The sequence below is a fragment of the Chelmon rostratus genome, chromosome 2, assembly GCF_017976325.1.
Source record: "Chelmon rostratus isolate fCheRos1 chromosome 2, fCheRos1.pri, whole genome shotgun sequence".
Classification (NCBI taxonomy): Eukaryota; Metazoa; Chordata; class Actinopteri; order Chaetodontiformes; family Chaetodontidae; genus Chelmon; species Chelmon rostratus.
Genome location: NC_055659.1, coordinates 12,474,568 through 12,492,394, shown reverse-complemented (window position 1 = coordinate 12,492,394; position 17,827 = coordinate 12,474,568). Strand labels below are relative to the sequence as shown.

The following is a 17,827-nucleotide window of genomic DNA, read 5'->3' as shown; positions in this document are numbered from 1 at the left end:
TTCTTTACAGCCAGTTTTATATCTGGAATATACTCATATGACCACATTTATTATTATTAAATTTTTTACATTTTTTGTTATTTCTACTGAATACTAATCTGTACTCTATAGTATCCACTCACACAGGCAGACAAACTGTATACTGTTGTGAGTCAGCACCAGGCTCCATGGGAGCAGGCCAGTAGAGTCTGGTTTTTGGCATCTGTCCTCTTAATTCAGTCAGGCATCTCTCGGGACAGCTGACTTCACTGCCGGCCATGTCCGGCATCTGCGTGTGTGTGTGTTTGTGTGTGTGTGTGTGCACGCATGTGTGCGTGTCTACATATCTGTCTGACAGTCTCTATGACAAGATGATTTAACAGAAGAGAGTTTTCACTCCCTCAAATTTTTTCACTTGCTTTGTTTTGACCAATGTCTTCTAAAACAAGACAGAAAAATAAATAAATACACTTAATGTGCTGCACACAAAATACAATGACAGCTGTTCTTTTCACTGCAAACTGTGTCAACACATAAAAATGCTTCTCTAGCTCATCTGATTCTCCCTCCCATTGTAACTCGTATATTTGTCATGAGTGAAATCAATAGGTATACTGGCTTTTCAGCCAATATGCTCTGCTATTGATGAAAAGTGGTACAGGTTCCTAATCATTTGTACACCGAAGGACAATTTCTGAAAAAGAAATTAGGCTTGTTCTAGACTGGGGGTGCATTGCAGTGGACATCTAATGGATATACATTTTGTTTTAGACCTTGTTCAATCCCTGTCTGGGAAACCAGCCCACAGTGTACTTCTCCAGAGACAGCAATGAAACCCTGATTTAAAAGTCTAAGCATTCGAGAAGTGATTGCACTTCATAACATGTCCTAGCGGAAATGTTCACAAGCCATTATTATTATTTTCTCCCTACACCTGCCCATCTTTTTTTATTAAGACATTGGCACAGCTTTGCAACAAGGCACACTTTGTAGTAAGGCCTACAAATGGTTCATTAAACCAGTTGTCATTGACAACTTCAGTAATGGTTAATTTTTTGTGAATGCTTAACAGCAAAAAAAAAAAAAAAAACCTTTTGGGTTGCAGATTGGAGCAACATCCTGTTTTACATCAAGACATTAATTCTGCAGCTGTAATTGTTAGCAAGTCACTGATGAAGGGTGGAGGGCTTTTTACAGTAAGACATCAAGTTTGCAGTTTGTGGCATTGCTTCTTTATGACTAATTAATGCCAAAATCTGCATTGCTTTTTAACCAACGCACTGGAATGCTACATCCACCTCTATGGTTGACTGCAATGAAACAGACACAGCGTACAGATCAAATACTGAGCAGGTTTGTCTAGTCATACACAACGCTAGATGCTTTGTCATCTAGTGTTACAGATTACAGATTTAAAGATAAAGAAAAAAAAGATAAAGCAAGGTCCTTTGGCAGAGGATCTACGTCAGCCAGAGATCCTTATTTTACATTTTTGTGTACACTCTGGCAATTCAAAATGTCAAATTTTCATTTGATTAGTGCCTATTACTGATCTAGAAGCTTCAATAAAACATTAACTGACCATTGCTAAATTTCTTTACAGACATGTATTAGCTGAACGGCTCCTTGAGACTTCAGCACATTCCTTTCCCGACTAAATCTTCTTAGTATTGCATGTAAAATGCTGCTGCAGAGTGATTGACCACTGTGCCACAACACTGCTTAAGCTTGCCTCAAGGTCACTGCTACTACACTGCAGAGGAACACCTGTGTGAGTAGTGGTATGTGTGTGTGTGTGTGTGTGTGTGTGTGTGAGTGTGTGTGTGTGTGAGTGCCCACGATGTGGTTTTGCTCCTTCACGGAGCAAAATGGCTGTGTATCATTTATAATCTGTCCTCCGAGAGCCATCTCCCTCTCTCTTCCTCACTGCCTCCTATTTCACTCTCTCTCTTTTTCTACCTCTTCTATCCCTTTTACAGAGCCACTACGGGAGGGGAGGAGAGGAGAGGGGAGGGCAGAGAAGAGAGAGGGAGAGGAGGAGGAAGGGAGGAGGAGGAGGAGAGGAGTTGCAGAGCAGGAGAAATTGTCCTTTTTTTAAAGAGACGGAGAGATCCCTTGTGGGACAGAGATTAAATAGACTGCGTCAGAAGGGAACGCGCTTGTGGTGCTGCGACTGGAGGACGCGATAAGTATGATCATCAGGGAGGGAGGGAGGAAAAGAAAAGGGAGCAAGGAGGAGAGGTGGGATGAGGGACAAGCAGATGAGAAGAATGGAGGAGAGGAGATGACAGGAGAGGAGAAGGGAGGGGAGGGAGGATCAACAGGGTGAAGATTAGAAGAGGAATGTAAAGAAATGCAGCAGCACCCAGACTGAAATGTGGACTTTATTTCATGGGAGAAAAAAAAAAGATAAGAAGGGAAACAGGCAGAAGCTGGGTGAGAATGCAGGGAAATGAGAAAGAAACAAGATGAAATGGAGGAGCAGCAGAGGTGTTTCAACTAAACTCTGCAGTCACAGATAGGGTAGAAGAAGAAGAAGAGGAGTAGATGGAGAGAAGGTGGGAAGAGGCGGATGACAGATGCGTGGGGCAACCAGTTTCCTGAGTTATGTATAGAATTCATAAAGGCCTCGTCATGGGAGCAGTACTGAACATAGCGATTGAGATATGTAGGAGGAATAAGAAGAGGAATAGTAGCAAAGTCTTGATATTACAGAGGAAAACTACAATGATATGTAGATAATAGATGGACAGCTGTATCAGAAAGAGAAAAGGTAGCAGCAGACTAGAAAAGAAACACAAGTAAGAAAATTACCTGTTAGTTTATTAACCTTTATACATCTAACAAGATCCATCATTCATCCCATGTTGTCTTTCTCCTGCTACACCTCCATTTTTTCTTTTTGTTCTCTTTCTATATATTCTGCCAACCACACACACACGTGTCACTACATCTGTGTCCTTGACATCAAGGCAATGTCACTAAAGAAAAATAGATGCAAGCATCCAAATAACAGGCTACAAATCAATAGTCATACTGTATGTGAGACACTATGATGTGCGTGTGTGTGTGTTTGTGTGTGCATTCAGGGTCCGCTGTGTGCGTATGGTATCAAATCACATTTAGATAAACAAGTCAAGTGTTCACCTCAGTGAGTGGACTGTTAACACAAGAACCATCAACAACATCCTCCCATAAGCAATACAGGCAGCGCGTCTGATGTATCATCTGGCGACCATCCACTCCTGTCATTACTGCCACAAAAAGCAATGGAGGAGCATTCCCCTCAGGGATCTGCTATAAACACAACTGTCCTCAATCAACTGATTGGCACCGGCATTTCTGCAAGCCGTTATTTTTACGCTTGTCAAAGCCCACTGCAGCCTATGTTGGTCGAGGTGCATCAGTTTAATGCCAAAATAACTGTCGTGTTATATTTGTCGTCTTCATTGTTAAGTATTGTATCAAGTCTACACTTGATGGTAATATATTTTTCAATAGTTGAGGGACAAACAGAAGTTCATAAAAGGTGTGCTACTTTTGCACCACCGTTACATTGTCACTAACTCAGTAAAAGAAGTGAGAGTAAAAGAGAGACGATGAAGGTTAGAGATGTGGAGCAGGTCTATTTAGGCTATGCTGTACACTGGCCCGCTGGGATGCCAGCGACCGACCAGCACACCGAAATAGAAATGGGAGCAGAGGGGAGAGAAAGGAGGAGAGGTAAGGTGTGGTGAGACAGAGGAGTGGGACGTAGAGGGAGAGAGTAAGGGCAGGTGGAAGGGTTGATGAGGAGGAAGTCTGGAGGGGACAGGAAGGAGACATTGGGCAAAACAAAGGTAGGTAAGTGGTTTAAGTGAGAGTACATCTATAATAGAGCTGTGAAGTGGAACAAAGGTTTATTTGTTGAACCATTTCTTACTTACTCTGTATCAATCTTGTCATCTAACTTTTGGCAAGAAGCTGAATTAGATGAATTAGATTAAAATCTTGAAGTATTTGATCTGTATATGCAATATTTTAACACTTTATGGCCATTAGTTTGAATTATTTCAACTTTTCTGAGAAATCATGTTTCCTTCTGCTTTCTAAACACTGAAACACCAAAGCTGCTATCGCTACGCAGACGAACTCAGTCAGTCGTGAATCACACCTGTAGCAAATTCAAAATGCTTTGCTGTTTCTATTTTGAACGAAACATCAAACTGTGAAAGTGAACCGAAAATACAACGTTACCTGGCTTCGACAAAGCCTTTACAAAAATGTCCATCCCATTTGCAAAATGCACCATGGGAGTCACAGTTAACCTCTCTTCATACATTTGTATGTGCACAGACCAAACATTTTTGAACACAGTTACACATCTTTTGCACTGACCATTTAACTGCATGAGTTTTTCTGCACGCCCAAGCCTGAATAACCTGCCATTGACTATGCAGAAAATTAATGTGACTTCCTATGCAAGCCTGAAATAATCCTTCCCATTTAACAATCTGTGGGGTTAAGAAGAGGAGAAAATGGTGGATGGGAGACAGATGGAGGTGGAAGTATCAATACAATTACCTGTAGACATGGAGAACCATTGCCATTTTAGTCTGGAAACAGATTATTATATACATTTAAAATATACATTTTTATATTAGGTTACATTCTAGATATGCATAGTTTTGGTGTGGTAATAATATCGGTAAGGCTCTTGTATGGACTTGTGTTAAACTGTCTCTAAGGTTGGGGGAAGGTGATGTCGAGGGAGATTTGTAGGTGGTGGTGAAAATGTGTGTACAGTATGTGCAGTGGGAGTCAGATCAGGGAAACTGGAGGCCAAGGGGAGGTGCAGAGAAGACGGAGGCAGTAATGAGATGTGGAGATATTGTTAAAAAATATTCAACAGAAAAGGGGCAAGGGTTAGGATATGAAATTGAGGAAATCTTCATTGAAAACAAAATAGCTCAGTCCTAGATACTGCTGAATTTTACTCTTAGATTGAATTCGCATTGCCTATTCAAAGGCCCTACTGATATTAATTAGTATTTAGTGCTATCTCTCATCAGCATGCATGAGATAGCGCTTCATACCATCACCTTGGTGTGTAAAGTCATACTCCACATAGCAAGTGGAAATTATAAAAAAAAGACCAAAGATGTTATGAGGTAGATCTTTTAGGGGCTCTGGTGGACTTCTCGCTTTGGATCAATGTATATTAGCCAGAGCTGACTGGTATTACATACAATTTAGTGTCAGTTTGTAGTGATGCATATTTTAAAATGTTCACTGCTTCCTTTTTAAAGATATGTTACTTTATCCAAATGTGCAGTCATATCTAAATTGCATGAGGAGCTTACAGTGGTTTGTGACTGGAAAGACTGCTTGTTTATAATGTGGTTTCCCCATGTATCTATATTTACTCCTCCTCTTCCACATGAGCTCGATAAGCACCCTCCTGCCCTCCCTTTCTGACATCATCAAAGACTATTGATGCCCTGAGCACCTCTTCATCCTCCTGACCCTTGAGGAACGGCTCTGCCCTGAGCACTCTCTCTCAATTCCTTACCCCCCCGACCCAGGAGGACCTTCCCATGTACTGCAGCTTTCTACAGTCTCTCCAGAATAGTTAGACTGCGAGCACCCACCGGCCATCTTTTCTCCCATACCCAGAGCAGCTTCCAGCCGTCCCTACTCAGAAACTTAACTGTAGCCTGACATCCCATCTGGCCCCTGAATGACTCATGCCATTCACCCGCTGGCTGCCTGAGGGAAACGCTAGCTTCTTCACCCCACAGTCACCTACAAGGCAACACATAGGTAACTACATCCTGGGGACAGGTATACAGTACAAGGAAGCAGGTTGCTGAAAAAACCGAAGGGTAAGAAGTAGAGAATCAAGGATCAAGGCATGTTGCAGAATTAGGTGTACCACTGAATCACCATTCATTTCATCCTCGTCATCATCATCAGGTATCTCATGCAATTTTGATTTGAAAAAAGGAATTTTACTTCCCGTTTATGTTTTAACCTCAATATATGTTTTATATTCCTCCTCTATGGGTTTAGAAAATTCTTCCTCCTTTGAGGCATGAAACCCTCACGCTGTAAAAACCAGGCAGTTTTTATGTTAGAGGGTTTGACTTGTTTCAAGCTTTTTGTCCTTAATTATCTTAATGAGATATTGTAACTTCTCACTGAGTTCAGAAACATGCCTGTGAATATTCTCATTCATCCAGGTCATTGTAAGCTTTAGGGCATTCAATCGTTCGCAACTGGACCTCGTCAGTTTTTACTTAGAAGACGTTTCGCCTCTCATCCGAGCAGGCTTCATCAGTTCATGCGCACCAGACTAGATAGGACAGCTCTAGTCCAATGGAATGGTGTTAGGTTCAAGTATTTATCCTCTGAGTGAGGCCAAACCCCAAAACCAAGGACCACACACATGGCTCAAGGAGCCTCCCAATGACAAGAATTGGACTCTGTCTACTGTCGTTGACACCCAAGGGTTGCACCCTACCCCGCCTTAATGGGGGATTGTTTGCCTCACAATAGAGTGATACCATCATTGGTTTTGGGGGTTGGCCTCACTCAGAGGATAAATACTTGAACCTAACAGGTACAAAACTGCTTCGCTGATGTCAGAATTACTTTGTATGCAGACAGATGTACTTGTTTTTAGCCTGGACACACCATTTTTCATCTACCCGTGGGTTCTTTAAGATGAGAAAAGGTTTACTTTTTTTAAAAAATAATTTTGGGAGGTGAATTACCCTGATCATTTTGCTTATTTCAAGTAATATTTCCTCCATATTTTTGCTTTTTTGTTTGTTTTTGTCAAGAATTGATAAAAATCACAATCCCTGATGAAAATATGTTAAAGCTTCTTTTAGCTCTGGAAATGTTTAGATTGTTAACAACAGAGATGTTTCCCCAAAACAGAGCTATTACGTTAATCTGTTTTCTTTATAGCTAACGTGTATCATGTGAAGGAGCTATTGTAGCAGTTCTAAATCTCTCATGTGTTCTCCAATTACTCGACTTGGAAATACATTGAGTGCTGTATACTCTGGCATACGTAGTAACAATGCAGAAGGAGTCGGCTGTCTGTGTCTCAGTGTATGCGGTTATGAACTCAACCTCTTCACTGACTGCATTTCTATAGTCACAGAACCATTATACATTAATGCTGCATAATGGCCTATAGCCATTCATGAACTGTTGGTATCATGTGAAAGGGCAGGCATGGGCGACAGTATATGGGGCTAATAGGTCAACCGTGCTCAGGGCCTCTTACCATCAAGCGCAGGCCCCTGGGACCCATACACATTACACACACCACACATGATGACAGTAAGCAATACAGAATACCTTCAAGGATAATTACCATGATCATATTTCTGAGGTAACATATGTTCTCTGGAGCAACCACACAGCACACAAGCATAAACATAGAAACACTGGGGATCACTTGCGAATAGCACCAGATACCATTACTTAGTGAATGTTCCAGTGAGAGAGAAAATAATTAATTATAACAATTAATAATTATAACCAGGGATGAGAGAAGAGGAGCATCCTGCTTGTTAGCAGTGGGGCAAGATCTCAACCATAAGCTAGGGACTTGGTAAATGGGTTTACCCACTGATAATGTTGACAAACTATGACGTGGAAGCACCGGATTCACCCAGAATACTGCAGAGTGCATTCTCTTAAAGCCAATAAATGCTCAAATAATTAATTGCACACACACGCACACACACACACACGTGAGATTGTAGTGTTTTGAATACTGCAGCCTTAGGGCACTGCATTTACATACATTCTGATTTGCTCATCAGAGCAACTTTTGTTCGCTTCTTTTCGTCTTTTTATGATTACTATTTTACCCACTGGGCATATTAACAAGGAGGAAGTATAATTTGCACTGTGATCCAGAATAATGTTACAGTGGAAGTCAATCAAAATACGACTTTTGCACTAATGCACTTCTAATGTGACAATTTTCAATGTTAAAGTTCTATCATGCAATTATAACTCAACCTGTAAGAAAAGAAGGCAAACGTTCATGTACTTTTTATTGTTTTTGTCTTTTTAATGTTTTGAGGTAAGATGAGAGAGTGTAAAATGTGCTTTCCACTTAGTGTCAGAAAAAGTGTTGCTCATACAGTGGCACTGGTGAAATGTTAGGCTCAACAAATCAGATTACCAGTAACAGAAAGCATGTTAATAATTACAATATTCCTGTTTACATATCACACGTTTAATTACTTTAATTTTAGTTTTATTGAAAGTCTGCAGGCTGCGATCCTGGGTTAGTGTTTAGCAAACTGATGAAATGTAATGTTGGTGCATCTAATCAAGATGCTCGTGAGAATGGGGAAATGAAATTAAAATTTTATGTCTGTTATGATAATTTTATTGCTAGTTGAAATTCGGTTTCATTCCAGTATCGTTGTAACACTGCAGGCATTGTTTCGCACTTATGCTGCAAATATGGTGACGAGCACCACATCTTACTCAGTGTTCATCAGCGCTTTTATTCTATTCCATCCCATTTTGTTTTGCTCTGTATTCAGTCTTAATTCAACTCTGAGACTTGTGTGATTCTCTGAATTTGTCTATCTTACTCTGGTGCTGCCCGGCTGCAAGTCTTACCACCAGCTGACCTAGAAGTGGTGCTACTGGATGAGAAGACCAGGGAACACAATCTTCAGCCTCTAAGGTTACAGGTTACCTCTGATGTCACACAGGTGACACTGCGTGAATACTGATCAATGATCCCTACATCAAGGCAGGTGGATGATTTCAACACTGTTATAAATATTCAATATACAGATAAAGCCATTAGAGAGGTTGGTTTTTTGGATGCTCACTTTAATGTAGCTGGGGATGTAGCAATGCAAATGCAAAATCCTACGTTTATGTAATTTATAGATAAAGTAAAGGCTGAGCTGTTTTAACAATAGATGCCTGGTTAAATATTTGATTAACCGACCTAGCTAGACAGGTATCTGATAGAATGCATAAAAAGGGGTTTTCTGGCACCACATGCTGTGCTTGAATGAAATTCTCACATTTTTATTCCCTACATGAAGAAAAAAAGTCTTATAGCAAAACTAACCTTCATCTAAACAAACAAACAGAAAGTATCTGGTATTTGCACTTCAGAAATGGTATATATGTAGTGTTTGTGACAATTGTTCGGTGTTGCACCTATTTAGCTGTTATTTATTATTGTTATTGTGTTTTTTGCTTTCTCATTCCACTCATGCCCAGTGCATATTTGCAGAAGCCACAGTACATCCCACGTGGCCAAAACCTCTACCGTGTTGCCCCAGAGACCCGCTCCTTAATAAAGCTAAGGCTGATTGGCTGACAGGATGAGAAGAAGGGAATGACAAGGGAGGGTGGGGGGCTTGTGTGGAGAAGGGGGAGTGATAGGGGGGCTAAACTGTCCAGAGAGATTTCTATGCATACTAAACAGGTCTAAGACTCGCTGGCTGAGAAGAATTTTCATTAGTCTCTTCAAACAGGACTCCCTCCTGTCTGCTGTTCTGATGCTGTGCGTATGCATTTCTCCAGGTGCATTACAAGCGCTGTGCATGCAATGCAACAGTAAATACAACCAAAATCTACCATACATCATCAGTCTTATGATTGGCTCAACAGACAGTGGCAGAGCACATTCCTCAACATGAGATCGTCATGCGATACACACCAGTACACACACATTCACATCCAAACACATACACATTTGAGCATGTGGACTCACCTTCTGTGGGTGAGGTTTTCAGTCGTTTGCACAGTCCCTCTACGCCCCCGTAGTCCTCCTGGAGCTTGACCACCGCCTCTGTGCCACGCAGCTCCATGAGCGAGCGCAGCTCCATGAGCGAGCAGCCGAAGCCTGCTGCATGGTTGTCCTCGTTTCTTTGGTTCTTGGCATAAAAATCGCTGTTGGACATGTCCCCCATGATGTCAGCTTGTCAAGTCAGTTAGATTAGTGTTTGTTATTGCTTATAGGTCAATCAAAAAACTTGCACAACAGAAAGATGAGCTCAGTCTCATCCAAAAAAAATCCAAAATAGGAATCACGCAGGCAGCAACAACCCAAAAAGGGGGAAAAAAGAATGCCACTTGTAGGTAAAGGAGGCAGAGAGAGAGATTAAAAAGGGGGGAAAAATCCGAAGGGACAAATCGATGAGCTTCGCTCTTTTAGAAGAGACTGTCAGATATCAGTCGACCCAAAACCGTCAAAGAGAAGAAACAGAAGAGGAGAAAAAGCAGCAGAGAACAAGGAGAGGAGGGGATGACGAAACACAAGTGGGGAGCATCAAGGTGAGCGTTGGACAGCCCCAGTGGTCAGGTCCTGAGAAGGGCAATGATGGTGGTTACAAGTCCTGTCGGTCTCAGGCTCACCACGGCTGCAGTCCAGACCCGCTCCATGTGTGGCTTCCCATTGCTGCTATTCTGCTGTTGCCTCCGCTGCCTCTCTGTCTCTACATGGTGGTCTTCCCCATCACTGCTACAGAGAGAGAAAAAGAGAGAGAGAGAGAGAGAGAGAGAGAGAGAGAGAGAGAGACGAATCCGAGAGATGAATTCAAAGAGGACAGAAGGTGAGGGAGGAGGAGGGAGAGACAGAGAAAAAGAGCACAGGAATGAGCGTTGCGTTCTCAGGGCAGGGGTGAATGCAGTGGTAGATGGTGCACGGCTGAAGGACAGCCTCTCCTGGCTGCTGCAGTAACTGTGGCTCTGCTGTCTCTATCTACTGCTGCTGCTGCTAACCTCATTCTGAGGACACACCGACTGACAGAGGGAAAGAGAGAGAGGGAGAGAGGATACGAAAGAGAGGGAGGGCGAAGAGAAGAGGATGCTCCTTTCTGCTGCAGAGCAGAGAGGAGTTGTGCGCGGGCGGGAGGCTGGGGCTGCTCTGACGACAAAGCGGAGAGGCAGCACGTAACGCTGCGCTGTCACGGGGAGGATGGGCTGAGCTGTGGAGCTGCTGCTGCTGCTATCTCACCACTAGCTCTCTCTCATTCTACAGTAAGTGACCTCTCCTATGCAGTCACCTTATCCCACTGATCCATTCCTCTCTGCCTGCTGTCTTGTAGTGCCGAGCATCAATGATTTCGGTCCATGTCTCCCGCCCTCTCACCTGAGGACTACGCTCAGTTCAGAGAAGACATGTCTACATTGTTAAGGTGCCACACTGCAATTTACGGGGTTAAGAAATCTCTGACCAGTTTACATCAATTGAAAGTAAATTGCCACCACATTATTTGGTTTTAGAAAAAAAAATAATTACATACATTAAATGATGAATTAAATGACTTGGAAGAAACTGAAGAAAAGATATTATGTGTAATATGCAAAATAGAAGTTCTCACTATATTGATATTTATGATTCCAGTGAATAATTTCCAGTGAGAATCATGCTGTCTTCACAGAGACTATTTTCACAGAGGAGTACAGAGGAATGACAGAAAGGGTTATCACACTGTGCAACAACAATCACTTGAAGCTAAATATCAGCGAAACCAATGAGCTTCTGGTGAACTATTGCTGTATGTCTATTAGCGTGGAGGTTCATCGAGAGAAACTAAAAACAGAGTCAAATTCAGTGTGTGTGTTCACATGCTTGGCCAATAAAACTAATTCTGATAGGACACAAACTAGTCGCCAGGACAATAGACAATGCCTCAAATATGGATGTTGCTGCAAAGAAGCTACAAATGTAGAAACAGCACAGAAGATCTCTACAATCGTCACAGTTTCAAGTTAGACCCTAAGATTAGTACCACCAATTCAGCATCTGACCACAGGTGAAATTTGGTCACAATTTCTCCTTCTGTTGCTGAGTGTGTTGAATAATTTCCAGAAAATAGTTTTTGCAGAACATTATGATGTCACAGTGAAGTTAGCCTTTGACCTTTCGGATATAAAATGTCATTACCTCATCATTTCATCCTATAAGACATTTATGGAAAATTCTGTCGTAATTGCTGCATGAATTCTTGAGTTATAGCCAAAAATGTGTTTTATGAGGTTAGAGTGACCTGTGAGCTTTGACTATCAAAATCTAACCTGTTCACCCTTGAGTCCAAGTGAATGTTTGTGCCAAATTTAATGAAATTCCCTCAAAGCGTTCCTGAGATTTCACAACTGGCACGTTCACAAGAATGGGACGGACAGAGGGACAACCCAAGAACGCATTGCATCTGTCCACGGCTATCGTCAGGACCCCTCTGTGGCATTCAGGCCCATGCACATTCACCCCTACTGAAGTTGTATATATTCAAAAAGAGATGGGTTCATTCAAGATCAAGAAACCTGTTGGGCACTATGGTTAAGAGCAGGTTACTCAAACAGTTGAACAGACATTTGGTGCTCTGGTGGGTATTTTGAGCACCAGGACTCAAAGTAAACGACAGTGCTCAGGCTTATTGTAACAAAGTCACATGTGTCACCCAGTGAAATGGTGTGGCTCGTTGTGTGTTTAATCGTCTTTGGAAAACAACAGAAGTCGGTGGTACAGAGGAATGAGCAACACAAACAAAACTTGTTAATAGGATCAACTCATTGTTACTCTTTCAATTAGATTTGTTGATGGTGGTTTTCCTCACAATCTACCCACCTCCACACAAATACAAAAACACCTAATATCACAAAACAGTACACTATTGATCTGTCATCAATATTTTACCTGTGCACATCCATTTTCAGTCAATGAAATCAGTGACCCCCAAAGTGAACCTCTGGCTTACAGCTGCCCTTCATCACTACCTACCCACTCAGGGGGGAGACCTGAGTGCCACTGTATTGCATCAAGTTGAATGCTACAGTAAATTAACACTAACGCACTCTGTCATCTGAAATTCACACTGTTGAAGAATTCTTCTATGAGGTCCCCAAGGAATCATAATGGAGGTATAAAGCTGCAAAAAATAAAATAAAATAAAATAAAATAAAAAACAAAAAAAGTGGCAAGTGAAGACTCCTCATGTACATTCTGCCCTTGAAGGGTTCACCTTTGCTTTACATAACACACCAAAGGGTTGCTTTATACACTATAACTGAATCTACAAAATATAATCTTGTTTAGTATGAATAGGAACAAGTAAATCAGAAGTGAAACTAGCATAGAGCAAAAAGCTACATTCTTGTGAATTGCTTACGTTTAGCTGAAGCATGTCCCTTGTGACTGCTGCTGTGACTGTAATCTATATGTAGAGCAGAGATAATGGATCTACCCAGTCTTATGTTTTTTGAAGACCGCATTGATATTCTGTTGGAAAAAATCAAAAAGCTACATCTGTTTCTGGTCAAGCACTGTAATCATGGAGGAGCGCTGCCCTGTGAGAGTAGCCTCCGTGAGACCACGTCACCCTGTGTGTCTGAGCTGCATATGGAGGCCATCCTGCAGAAGATCCAAATGATAGACAATGCAGCAATGTTGTGTTACGTCAAATTCATTGATATTCATGAAATTTTAAATACTGTCTTATTGAATTGTTGAAATTCTATTCACCCACCACAAGATTAGACATTCTTTCTGATGACAAAATGCGGTTCAATCATGAAAAAACAGAATTCAGAAAAATTTAAGCGGAAAACAGAATTTGTGAAAAAATAAAGCGAAATGTGGAAAAAATAAAATAGGATTTCATAGAACATAGGACCCTACCTCGAAGATACATTGCTTTGGAAAAAACAATGGGAATAAACAGAACATTCACTTGGCAGCTGATAAACACTCAGATTTTTGGTGGTGGTGGCGCGAGCTGCTTAAATTGAGCTCACTGACACAGCAATCAGCAATGATGTCCCGTTGCAAATATCAAGCGTGATGATTCAGATGGGACTAGCACCAGACACAACTGTGAGCCCGGGAACAGCGGGGTACCGACCTTGTCACAGCAGGGTGGTGAGAGACCCTGCCAACATGTGAATACACATCTGTAACTCCACAGGAGCCAGTCCTGGCTGCTAATGCGCTCCAACCCTTATTGCAGTAACATAGACAGCATTGGCAAAGTCACCTGAACAAGTGCAACCAACAAACCTGCTAAACACTTATGTAAAGCAGATTGAGGCAGTGGTGGACCACCAAGTACATTTATGCAAGTACTATATTTAAGTACAATTGTGAGGTAATTCTACTTTGAGCAATTCCATTTAATGCTGCTTTATACTTTTACTGCTCCACTCCACAATGTAGTTACAATTGGCCCCACCTTTACCGGCTGCAACATTAAATGCTTCCAAGTTAATGCATCCATAGTTGTCCATAATGCAAAGATACAGCATACATGATTCTGAAAATGGGCCATTCTACATTATGAGTACTGAGTATATTTACTATATTTACTATATAATGAGTATATTTGTATATATTTTGACACTTCAGTCAAATTCTGAACGCAGGACTTTTACTTCTAACAGTGTGTTTCTACACTATGGTAATGTTAATTTTACTTAAGTAAACGATCTGAGTACGTCTTCAGCAACTGGATTAAGGTAAGCAAGGCAAATGTTAATTTTTCTACAGATTAATATAATAATGATATGCTAAATAAGACATTACATATTTCAGTTCAGTTAGTTTCTCTATTTAATAAACAAAAAAAAAAAAAAGGACAGCACGGGGAAGGACTGCATCTTCCTCTCTGTTTTTTCTCCAACCTTTTATTCTGTCCCCCTTTCCTGCTGATCAGGTCCAATCAATGTTGGCGGTACTCTTTGCGTGCCAAGGCAGACATCTGTGCCGGCCAGATCCTCCAAAACTGTCAAATGAAAGCAAACAAATGCTCTCCCAGGAAATTATTATGTGTGTGTGTGTGTGTATTTGTACACCTGAATGGTTAATCAAGCGTCTGGTTGAGGAGAGAAACTACATCAGAGGAACACCGCCTCCATCACTAGTTACAATGGTACACCTGTGCTGAGTAATGCTGGTTTTACATCACGCTAGCTTGTCCTTTGCAGCTAATCACTTAATCGGTCAGATAACTGGGCAAAATGGAAACCAGCAGGGCTCTGGGTCCTGCACGTACTGGTTTGAAAACCCACTGCCTTGACGGTTGAGGCTGTTGAATACTTGAGCTGGCATGGCACAGAGGCACAGAGAGAGATCGTCAGCATACTTGCAAACCAATATTGCCAACAATCGTAAAAAAGACAAAATTAAATAAACACATAATTAGATGCCAAGGCACCACCTTGAGTATCGATTTCCATTACTCTAAACACAGAAAGGTTAATTCTGTCTACCCTCTATAGTTTATAATGTAATACAGGCTTCAAGACATAAATGAATTTCACACAAGTCTATCAGGGAAAGCAGAAACATCAGCCAGCTACACTATGTAATTCATAACCATCTCTGCATATCACTGTTTCAGCCTTTACAATATTTTCTGGTTCGAAGAAAAAAAAATGATAGAAATGCAACATTTCATGACTAATTTAACGCAGAATGTCGATACAGCTCCCTCCACAACATCTGTTCACTACAGACTATGGAAGGCGCTGTGTTTCCAGCTTCACATTATCATGTTGGTGATGTAAGTGACTGGCAGCAGCGGCGGCGGTGTTATATTCTGCTGACGTGCCGCTGCCTATCTTTAAATTACGATGACATGCGCAGGAGTGGGAGAGATGGAGATGTGGGAGGAAAATTAGAAAAGAAAGAGGATGGGGGAGAGGGGGAATGTAGATAGCAAAAGACAAAAGTTGAAAGATGGATGATGGCGGAGACGAAAGCAGGGGGAAGCTAAGAAAGAGCTGGGGAAAGGGTAAGATAGAGGTGAAGTGCACTGCTGAAGCCTGAGCTGAGTAACTTCAAAGGAAACAATGCTCTGGTTTTTATGAAATGCAAACACACGTGCACACAGACAGGCACACTAACATGCATAAATGTACACAAAGAATTGATTTCTTCTTTCCTTGGAAAAGGAGGGCAGCTGTAAGTGGAGCTATTGTTGGTTTTTTGTATGCACTCATAGATAAAACCGTTATGAAGGCAGTGTGTTAAAATGGTTCTTCCTCACTGTTAAATAATTTAAACTTCAAAGGGTGAGCAAATGTCTTTTTCTCAAGTGTTGGGGATATGGGTCTTTTCATGATTTTGTAAGCACCTCTCAAAATACCTTCTATCTCCTATATTTCCATCACCATCACTCTCATTCTAGTCTCTGTACCTGTCTGTCTGTATACCGTCCCATCAGTCTCGATGTTGTCATCCTGCTTAACCGTCTATCTGTAGCTGACTAAAACACTTCCCTGCTGTGCTGTTCTTCTGTCTACCTCCCTGCCTACTTGTCAGTCTATCTGCATAATTGTTGGCATGCTACCCATGGCTTGACAGTGAGTAATGAGTAACATACTGTATGATCAAACACTCAAGAAGAAAGTGTAGATTTTGCAATAATTAACAGCTTTTTTTATCCGAAGTGCGAGAACACTTAATTAGACTTTATGAACTTCAACACCATATGGGATCCATCCACATTAAAATGTGAAGCTCCACGACCAGATGCTAAGACCATATGACCACCATACTGTACAGTGTTTGCCGTATGACAAAACTACTGAAAAAACACAGAGGGATCAACAAAAAGGTTGATTTACATAAAGCCAACGCAGCATCACCGAACAGCTGTCTCTACAGCCCGTGTCATGCCATTTTTCCGACGGCCCATTATTCCGAAACCCCAACAGTCCGAAAAATGTTCCGTTGGACTGAAAGCCCATTTATCTGACAGCCCGTTATCCCAAAAACAAACACCCATTAGGCTCTGAAAATACACACTGTGGTGTCACCAATTTACCTGCATAAGTTAACTGACGTAACAAATGTAAAGCCTGAATTTTTCCTAAACATAACCAAGAAGTTTTGGAGCCTATTGCCAAAGTTAACCTATCCAAACTTTTACCACATGCTGATTATTGTTACCAAGTCATTTGATTATACAACAAAGGTCACGAGACTATTCTTACCATGAGGATGCAGGTTACCTGATCACCTGGCTTGGTCTTTTGCTGCACCAACAAATACAGCAACAATATGAAGGACCAAGGAGAATGTCATTTCACAACAGCAGGCCTTCGGTGCAGCAGGCTTTTGTTTGTGGGTTAACAGGCTGTCGGACAAATGGGCTCCCGGTCCAATGGGACATTTTTCTGACGACTGGGGTTTCAGAATAATGGGCGGTCGAACAATGGCCAGTCGCCATACAGCCAAGAACTTGGGGCAAATATGTTGTACAATGATTGTGACCTAGAGGTAGTATTTTTGTGGTAACAAATGCATTTTTCATCTTTCTTGTTTAGTTATTTAACCATCTATTAACATTTTTGACTTAAAGTGATTGCAATGTTCATTTGAATGGCACATTTTAGAGTTAATGCACAATATAAATATAAATCAAATGTGCTGCAGCAACAGAGCAACCCTGCAGTACTTATTCTATTAGTGTTGTTGCGGGGGCACTGTTTTCTTTTAAGTGCATCACACTGGCAGCCTCAGTCAATAATTTCTAAAAACGTAAGTATATACAGTACACTCAACTAATGCATGACTAAAAGATGTCGTCCTGTCTTATCAATATTTTCAAATGTTATGACTTTAAGCCATTCAACCTAAGGTTCACTTTTGAGGTTATGTTTTATCATGTTGTTAAGCAAAATCCTCCCATCAGGCAGCTTTATGTAATTATGTTTATGACATCATCATCACAGTCCCTCTATGCAGCTTGAGACAGGACTTGTTCATATTCACACATTATGAGCAATATAATAATGTGTCTTTCTCTTGGCATCAATTTTACCTTAAATTTGAATTCCTCTATGTATTGTGCCCAGTGAT

At 41.3% G+C, this 17,827-nt stretch overlaps 1 protein-coding gene across 7 annotated transcripts in view; it reads right to left on the bottom strand.

The window, feature by feature from the left end:
* Positions 1-9,935, bottom strand: part of atp2b2 (ATPase plasma membrane Ca2+ transporting 2) — a 67,348-nt gene extending 57,413 nt beyond the window's left edge. For all 7 annotated transcript variants that reach the window (XM_041945912.1, XM_041945894.1, XM_041945920.1 and 4 more), the window contains exon 1: positions 9,737-9,935. In XM_041945912.1, the coding sequence (XP_041801846.1) occupies positions 9,737-9,935 (199 nt within the window). The remainder of the gene's footprint in view (positions 1-9,736) is intronic.
* Positions 9,936-17,827: the final 7,892 nt, after the last annotated feature.